Source organism: Callorhinus ursinus, unplaced genomic scaffold (genome assembly GCF_003265705.2).
Source record: "Callorhinus ursinus isolate GAN/ISIS: 27379988/994484 unplaced genomic scaffold, GSC_fseal_2.0 scaffold38, whole genome shotgun sequence".
NCBI lineage: Eukaryota > Metazoa > Chordata > Mammalia > Carnivora > Otariidae > Callorhinus > Callorhinus ursinus.
In genome coordinates, this window is record NW_027397100.1 from 1978430 (window position 1) to 1986761 (window position 8332).

At 56.7% G+C, this 8332-nt stretch overlaps 1 protein-coding gene across 1 annotated transcript; it reads right to left on the reverse strand.

Moving 5' to 3' along the window:
• Positions 1 to 2271: 2271 nt before the first annotated feature.
• Positions 2272 to 7821, reverse strand: WFDC2 (WAP four-disulfide core domain 2). The gene is made up of 4 exons (XM_025875443.2): positions 7605 to 7821; positions 6903 to 7046; positions 4734 to 4886; positions 2272 to 2431 (listed from the first exon to the last, which is right to left on the reverse strand). Exons 1-3 carry the CDS (start codon positions 7681 to 7683, stop codon positions 4735 to 4737), a joined length of 375 nt encoding a protein of 124 aa, XP_025731228.1. The 5' UTR covers positions 7684 to 7821; the 3' UTR covers positions 2272 to 2431; position 4734.
• Between the last annotated feature and the right edge of the window lie 511 nt (positions 7822 to 8332).

Below are 8332 nucleotides of genomic sequence, written 5' to 3' on the forward strand. Positions count from 1 at the left end.
CTCTTCCCACTCCTCCAGCAAAGACCCGCAGAGTCCCCAACATGCAGCAGCCACTCGGCGATCAAAGTTGATCAAAGAAATGTCCTCAGCCGGGGTCTCCTCCAAACCCACGCATTTTCTCACCTGACCCACTTCATCCCTCAACCTTCCTTTTCCAGCAGATTCTTCCCGTTCATCATTGGGACCCTTGGTAACCTCCACCCCGGGTTCTCCCCACTTCATCTTCCCCAGGACGCCGCTGGGCCAGGGCCCCCTTGAAAAAGTCCCGCCCCTTCTCAGGGTTCTGGTGGAAGGCCTGAGGGTCCATCTCCCTCAGACCCCTGCTCAGGGTGGTCCTGGGCCGCCGTCTCATGCAGTAAAACCTCCCCCACCCTGTCTGCTATTCCACTGCTGGCACTTTGTTTCTCGAGTTAAACTGGGAGTAGCAAATTCACCTGCTAGTCCTGATCAGTGGGTAGCCCTGGAGTGTTAGGGAGAGGAACAGCATGAGTGCTAAAGGTTTGCAGAGTGGGTGATGGTGGGGGAATAATGATGTGCATACAAAAGGCATGCCCTGCCTGAGTTAGACAGAGCTCTGCCCAGGGTTGTCTCCGAGGGCAAACCTGGGGAAGATTAGGCGAGAGTGGAGGGGATGGCAGCCACACATTTGGTCCCTAACAGCGCTACCGAGCCCATAGCCAGATGCTTTCGCTGCTGCCTGCAACCGCTGGTGGGGGGGACCCCAAGTGTGGGCAGGGACAGAAATCAGAAAAGGGAAAACTACACTGCCATCTATCGCCAAGAGGCAGCTTATGCACTGAGCCCCGTCACTTGCATCAGGAAGACTCATTGACCTTGCATCCCCGGGGCGGGCGGGCGGGGGCGGGGAGCCTTGGGGTCTTGCCTGGCTCATGGCCTGGAGCAGGGACCCACAAGAGGATGAGAAAGATAAGCCAGCCAAACACCAAGCCACCAAGGTTTTCTGTCTCCAGACCATCGCCCTCAAGCTGCCCTGATCTCTCACATCCCACGGTGGTTGGAGCAGAGGAGCAGGGAAAAGCTGTTCTGGGGTGCGCGGAGGAACATTGAGAGAAGGGGATAAAGAGAGAGGAACATGTAGGAGGGCCAGAAAAGGAGGAGATGGGGGAACAGAGAGGGATAGAGGGTTAGAGAGAGAACAAGGGGAAGAGAGAGAATGGAGAAAGGGATAATGGGGAAACAGAAGAGCAAGAGAGGAGATGTGAGGACTGAGACCGAGCTAGGTCTCTGAAAGAACACACAAGACACTGGTAGATTTGGTGTCACCCATAGAGGACAGCTAGGGGCTGGCGGGGGGTGGGGGTGGGGGGCAAGCTTGAAGGACCCTCTCCATTGTTTTGTTTCTTAACCTTTTGAATTTTGGTCCATGTGACTGTATTATTTCTACAAAATAACAGTTTGATTTAAAAACCAACAACTAGGGGCCCCTGACTCTTGGTTTCAGCTCAGGTCATGATCTCGGGGCCATGAGATTGAGGCCCTTGTCCGGATCTGCACTCAGCAGGGAGTCTGCTTGGAAATCTCTCTCTCCCTCTCCCTCTGCCCCTCCCCCACTCACTCTAAATAAATAAAATCTTAAAAAAAAAAATAAAAACTCAACAACCAGGGGCGCCTGAGTGGCTCAGTTGATTAAGCATCTGCCTCCAGCTCAGGTCATGATCTTGGGGTCCTGGGATGGAGCCCCGTGTCAGGCTCTCTGTTCAGTAGGGGAGCCTGCTTCTCCCTCTCCCTCTGCCCCTACCCCCCCAACTCGTGCTCTCTCTCGAATAAATAAATAGAATCTTTAAAAAAAACAGAACCAACAACCAATCAAAGGACCCCAGCTTTGCCACTTTCTACCCACGTGGCTGCAAGCAAGTCACCTGGTGGACTCCTGGTCTAGAACTCGGACTGTCGTCAGCCACAGGGAGGGTTGTGGCTCGGGGAGATCTCACAAATCTCCCAGCCCTGGGTCCCGCACCCGGACACGCTGCTGTTTTCAAGCCCCCGGCAATGAATGGGAGTGACTTTGGAAGCATTCCACCTGTCTCTGAGCCTGTTCTCTCTTCCATCTCCTTCCCAGGGAAAGGGTAACCCCCAACCTCCCGGGAAAAGCACTACTCCGCAAGCCGAGCCCTGAATGTATGTTCATTGTTTCAGAGTTGATCCCGCCCTGGACCTCATGCCCGGATGACCTGGGCGCCCCATCTCAACCCAGAGTCAGGGGAGGCAGGGACGGAACGATTAAGAATGGAGGCCATGCCCCGCACCCAGTGCTGGAAGTGGTCACTTTATTGGCTGGAAAAGGAAGAAGCGAGGCTCAGCTCTGGAGGGAATACAGCAGCCAGAAAGAGGGGAGGGTAGCTGGGCTGGAGCCAGGCAAGGCCGGGCAGAAACTTCCACTCCCCCACTCCTCGGGCTGTGGTGGCTGGAGCTGGAGGAAGAAAATCATATTAATACATCAACGGCAATATCCAAAATACTAGCCAAGAGGACATGGAGCTTAAATTCTGGACCAAAGCTCCCCTGCTCTCCCTTTCCACTACACACCAGCAAAGCCCCACCTTCCTGAGGTCCGGGGGCTCTGCCTGCACATCTCTGCAGGTCCTAGACTCAGCTCCTCTGCTTCAGACCGTCCTGGGACCTACCTGGGTAACCACAGCCCAACCGACCGCTGTGGCCTTCCTGAGGGACCATCGTCACTCGCCTCCCTACGAGTCCCTCTACCATCAGGAGGTTCTGCTGTGCCTCCGTTCCTTAAGGTAAACTGGGATTAGCTGGTCAAGGAGATCTTACTGATCTCATTTTATAAGCATAATGATTGCAGCTCAGGGAGGTAAAAGCTAGGTAAGTGTCAGAGCTGAAGTCTGAACCTGGGTCTTCCTGGCCACGAAGTCCAACCATGCTGCTGGCTCTCAGGGAGGCAAGGGATGGCTGGCATCGCTGGAGAGCTCTGGGCCCTCGGGAGACCGTGGTTCCCACTCAGGAACTGAAAGGACCCCTTCAAATGGCAACCACGGGGCCTTGGGCACATCCTCCCCTCTTGGTGGTCTTGGTCTTCCCATCTGTGCAATACTCGGTCCCACCAGTGACCTGTCAGTCCCTGGACTGAGGGCTTATCACGCTAGCCCACGATCAACAATGAGATTTCAACCAGAGGGCGCTTCCGGGTTCCTGCTCCTCCTGTGTGTCACCCCACTACCTACCTTCGGGCCATCCTCGAGGACGGGCCCGGGGTCATCCCTCTGCCAAGCCTGCTCTCTCCCACCACCGCCCCACCCCTCCCACCCCATGAGGTTTTCCTCCTCTGCTCCCACAGCACTCAGCCCTTCCCTCCCTGGGAGTGTCCCTACTTCAGCCACGGGGCTGCTCTGTGAGGAAGGGCCGTGGTCCCCTTCTGTCCCAGCATCTGACACAGAGACCTTGGCACAGCGCTGGATCTCCCAATGGATCAACCAAACATGTGCTTTGGGTCTTGTATTTCTTGACTTACTCACACTTACTCTAGGACTTAGTATTGCTTTATTTCTAGTTGCAGGCAGGGGAAGAGAGGCTCCACAATCCTTCCCTTGCAGGGACAGAACCAGCAGAGGAGGCCAAACACAGCCCTAGTCCGCCACGGAGCACGGGCTCAGTACACTTCGAATACACATTTGCTGCCTGCCACACGTGTCCTGAAAAGCCAGTCTTTGGCCTCCCACTGGCCACGTGCAAAGAGCTTCCCACCTCCCCTCTCCCTCTAGCCTCTGGCCATGGTCCCCTCTTGGGACACAGCTGCTCCTCCAACTGCTGACTTTCTGGGTGCCCGCTAAGGAAACAGAGTGAATCTTCTCTTTCCCTCACAGCCCAATTCACCAGCAAATACGGTCCCATCTACCTTCACGTACGTCCGAAACCCAGCCACTTGGCTCCCTGGTCTGTCGTCTCTCCCGGGCCTCCCACAGGAGCCTCGCAGCTGGTCTCCTGCCTCTGCCACTGCCCCCCAACAGTCTACTCTCCACCCAGCAGCCAGAGCAATCCTTTTTAAATCTAAGCCCGAGCATGTCCATTTCCATGGAGGCAACATCTCCAGGTCAAGACCAAAGTCCTATAGTGACCTCTCAGACCCCTCAGGAGCGGCTCCACTTACCCCCGACCTTCCTCTGTGTTCTCCTTGCTCCCTTCCAGCTTCCTGGCTTTTCCTGAAACACCAGGGATGCTCCTGCTTTTGTACCTGCAGGCCCTCACCTGTAATGCCCCCTCCACCCCCCCAGATATCCTCACAGCCCCCTCCTTCAAGTTCTGGCAAGTCTGTGCTCAAATGCTGCCTTCTGGGTAGGGCCTTCCCAGAGGGTCCCTGTAACAAACAAAAAAATGGCATCCCAGCTTCCTGCCCACCCTGCCCCACCCCCACCCCAGCACTCCCATCCCCCTTCTGTTTCCTTTTCCACCAGGGCACTTTTCTCCCTTGAACACTCTACAGAATATACTCGCTTATGTCGTTTTCTTTATTGTCCATTAGCACATAAACCCCGTCCGAGAGAAATCTGTGTGTGATTTGCTCACTCATGGATCATCCTCAGTACCCAGAGCAGTGCACCGCACATGACAGATGCTCAACAGAGACTTGTTGAGGGCATGAAAGCAAAGAAATGGACAGATAGTGAGCAGAGGTCTGTTCGCCCGGGCCCTCCTTTTCAACCACCTTCACAGCGAGACATCAGTGCACTTCCCCTCTGCTCTCGCCCCCCACCTACCTCAGAGGACAGGAGTGACACAAGACACCTTCCCGCAACCATTGTAGCAGCATTTCAACAGGCCGGGACACTGGCTGTCCACCTGGCACTGGTCCTGGCAGAGGCCGAGCTGGGGGAAGTCAGTGTTCACCTTGGGGCAAGAACCCTGCTTTTCTGGAGAGAAAAAGGAGCAAGGGGAAGCGGGCAGAGAGGATGCCAGGTGAACACTTGTCCACAACATGATCTCCCACCACCCTCCCCCTGTGTCACAAAGTGGACAGCTGCCTGCTGGCCTTGATCTTGGGGCACCTAGGAAAACCGCCCGCAAGCCCCTCCTCCTCCAGCTCCCTCCATCCTTGACTTTGGAATGACTCAACACCACACTGCTGGTAGAAGTAAAACCAAGACTTGAGCCCAGGCTGTGACCGTCCATTTACACACACACACTTCCTGGGTCAAGGATAAGGGAGCTGGGCTCAATTCCCAGGAGCCCCAAGAGCAAGCCCAGCCAAAGGTCAAACACAGGCACAGAACTGGCTGATCAGCTGCACAGGACAGGAGTGGCTGACTTCCTAGCACAGAGAAACACATTCCCTTGAAAAGGGCAGGAGGTCTGGACACTGGGCTTCCCCAGGACAAAAGGGAATCAGGAAGGTCTTACTGACAAAACACTCCACTGTGGATAGAGGATCTACTCTCTACAGAGATACTTTCTGTGTGTTATTTCATTTAGCCCCCATGTCAGTCCCACAAAGTTTGGGATTATCATTCCCATTTTGATGACGAGAGAGCAGAGGCCCGGAGACGCAAAGCAACTTGCTGAGGATCACACAGCTAGCAGATGGGCAGAACAAAGATTCTAGTTCAGGAAGCCATCTGGCCCCATCCCTCTTCCTGCCTCAGTCTGTACATCTGAGACGACAAAAAAAAAAAAAAAAAAAAAGCAAAGACTGCACCTAACAGCAGGCATGCCTTCTGTCCCCCTCCACCTTACTCATCTGTCTGTCTGTCTGCCTGCCTGTCTTTCTTAATCCTCACCTCTCCTTCTGATCCTCCTCTCTGTGTTCAATTAGAAGCCTCCAGACCCAGCAGCTGCCCCTGATGGGCCAGTCCTCCCTCTACCTCCCAGCTCCCGGCTCCTAAGTCTGAGGTCTCTATTACAAACCATCCCAGCACCTACTGGCATCTTGGGAGAAATAACGGAGAGGGAAAATCCCTGGGGCTGTATTCTGGCTAAAGACCAGTAATCACAACAGCTTGGTGCCCCAGGTCATATCCCTGCTTCTAGTCCTCAGTTTTTCCCTGTGAAAAATGAGAAGCTTGAATTTCATGTTGTCTAAGGCCACCCCCTGCTCTGATGAGCGTCCCCATAGCCTGGGGGAGAGAGTGAGCTCTACCAAGGACATTTTGTGGACCACCAGCGCTTTCGCATAGTTCTTGCTCTCAATATTTAGAGTGGAAGAGATTGTTTTAAATACAGGACGAGAGGAGGGGTGTTCAGGGAGGAGTTCTGATTTCCTTCAAACCAGCCTTCCAGAAGGGGCAAGAGTTGAAGCCCTTCACTATGACTCCCGCGAAACCATGGAGTGACGGTGCGACGTTGGGCAAGAGCCTTTCTGTTCTGACACTCACAACCACATCTTTAAGATAGGCTGGGCGCTCTCCTTAATGTGTAAAGTCTCATTTTTTCCCTCTGGACAGAGGAATCTGGGGAGTCTTGCTAGGCCAGGCGCTCCAAGTCCTTCCCCCAGAGCTGGGGGAGGCCCCAGGGGAGGGACTCCGAGAGGGCTGGGCGCCCCAGGTCTTGGGAGCCAGCCGGCTCACCAGCCCCGGGCTTTCCCGGGGCTCCAACCCGCCGGGGAGGAAACTGTGAACCGGGTGCTTTGACCTCCGGGAACACCGTCCCAGCTGGTGCTTGCCCGGAAGCCCGTCACACACCAGGGAATGGAATCCAGCCAGGGGTGGGGGACCTCCTCCCCCCCGCCACACACACCCACACCCCTGGCTGAGCTTCAGCGACGCCTTTTGTCTCCCTGGGGCCCCGCGAGGAAGCACGCGGCGAATCTGGTTCCATCCGCCTCGACTCTGCAGGGGTCCCTGGGGTTGGGGGGGGGTACCCTGTGCCCCGATCCCGGCGCTCTGCCTCCTCCAGCCCACCGCGCCCTTCCCCGCCCCGCCCCGGGCGCCTACCGTTGGGCAGGTGGCAGATGGTGGCGCAGCCGGCCTGGCAGCACTTGAGGTTGTCCGCACATTGGGCGTCGGAGAGGCACTCCTGCGTGCAGTTCAGGTCTGCCTGTAGCTGGGGGCACACGCCTTTCTTCTCCGCTTCTCCGCCTGGGAGGCGCACGGTCAGTGGGGCGCGGAGACCTAGTCCCGGAGGACGCCCACCTCCTGCTCCCAGGGCCGCAGATCTCAAGCTCCAAGGAAATCTCAGTCTCTGGCCCTGGGCGCCCCCCTTACAGCCTTCAGAGGGCCCCACCTCCAGGCCTGGGGGCCCCGACACCTGGAAGTACGGGGGGGTTACCTAACCCTCATCCTCAGAGCCCTCAATCTTTAGGGGACCCCCACAGAGCTGAACATCCAGGAGCTCCCGACGTCTAGGCAGAGGGTACCCCCACCGGCCACTAGGTCTCCACCTTTAGCACAGAGCCTCTGCTCCAAATTTCAGCCTTCAGTGGTCTCCCCCTCCTCCAGCACATTGGACCCCACACCCTAAGCTCCAAGGGTCACCACCTTCAGGAACCAGGGAATCCTCAAATTTTAGTCTTCATGGGTCTCCCCACTTCTGCCCCAAGAATCCCCATTTCTCCAGCTCCCAGAAAGACTACGTGCGCCTTGGCCGGGCCCTGTCCTGGCCCTCCTGGAGTGGCCGGCTGTCCCCGCCCCGCTCACCTGGGACTCGGGGGAGGCCGAACAGCAGCAGGCCGAGGAGGAGGGCGACAGCGAGAGGACCTGGGTGGCAGGCGGGCATGGTGCTGTGCCGGGGCGGGGTGCAGGTGTGAGCCGCCGCCCGGATGCGGGGATTTAACCACGCGCGCAGGGGCGTGGGGTAGGGGTGGGGCCGCGCGGGCGTGGGGGGAGGGGGCTCAGTGGCCACCGCGGACGGGCTGCCACCTCAGGCCATTTCACAATCCCCTGGGATCAGGTGTCACTCTTGGCCCCGGTGGGAACCAGGAACCTGAGCAGTTTCCAGGCCTGGCGCAGCTCGACCAGCTGCAGCCGGACCCTTGTCCACTCCTCCCCTCTCTCCTCCCCCCTGGGGCCTGAGCGTAGGGCTGCGGTGGCCAGGGCCGGGCCCAGGACTCCTGGGTCTCCGGGTAATGCCCGGGGAGGGAAGGACGCAGCCCACAGGGAGGCAAATAGAGCCTGCAGATTAAGTGGTTGGCTCTGGGGCAGCCAGAGAGCGCAGATCTCCGTTTAAGGATTCATGATGGAGGTCTAGTGTAGTCATACAGAGCACATAGTGGAGGGCTACAGAAAAAACAGTTATTATTGATAAATGAACCCATTTGACTCAAGAAACCGAGGCCCATGAAAGTGAAACACCTAACAATCTCAAGCCGTTTTGAATGTGTGTTTCTCTCTTCCTTTCTTTTTTCTTTTTTTTTCTTTTCTTTTCT

Bases quoted from the DNA above. Each gene is read 5' to 3' on its own strand.
- WFDC2 (XM_025875443.2), bottom strand. From the start codon at position 7,683: ATGCCCGCCTGCCACCCAGGTCCTCTCGCTGTCGCCCTCCTCCTCGGC. The intron at 7,047-7,604 runs GTGAGCGGGGCG...TGCGCCTCCCAG, and splicing joins CGGCCTCCCCCGAGTCCCAG to GCGGAGAAGCGGAGAAGAAA. The intron at 4,887-6,902 runs GTAGGCGCCCGG...TTTTCTCTCCAG, and splicing joins CATCTGCCACCTGCCCAACG to AAAAGCAGGGTTCTTGCCCC.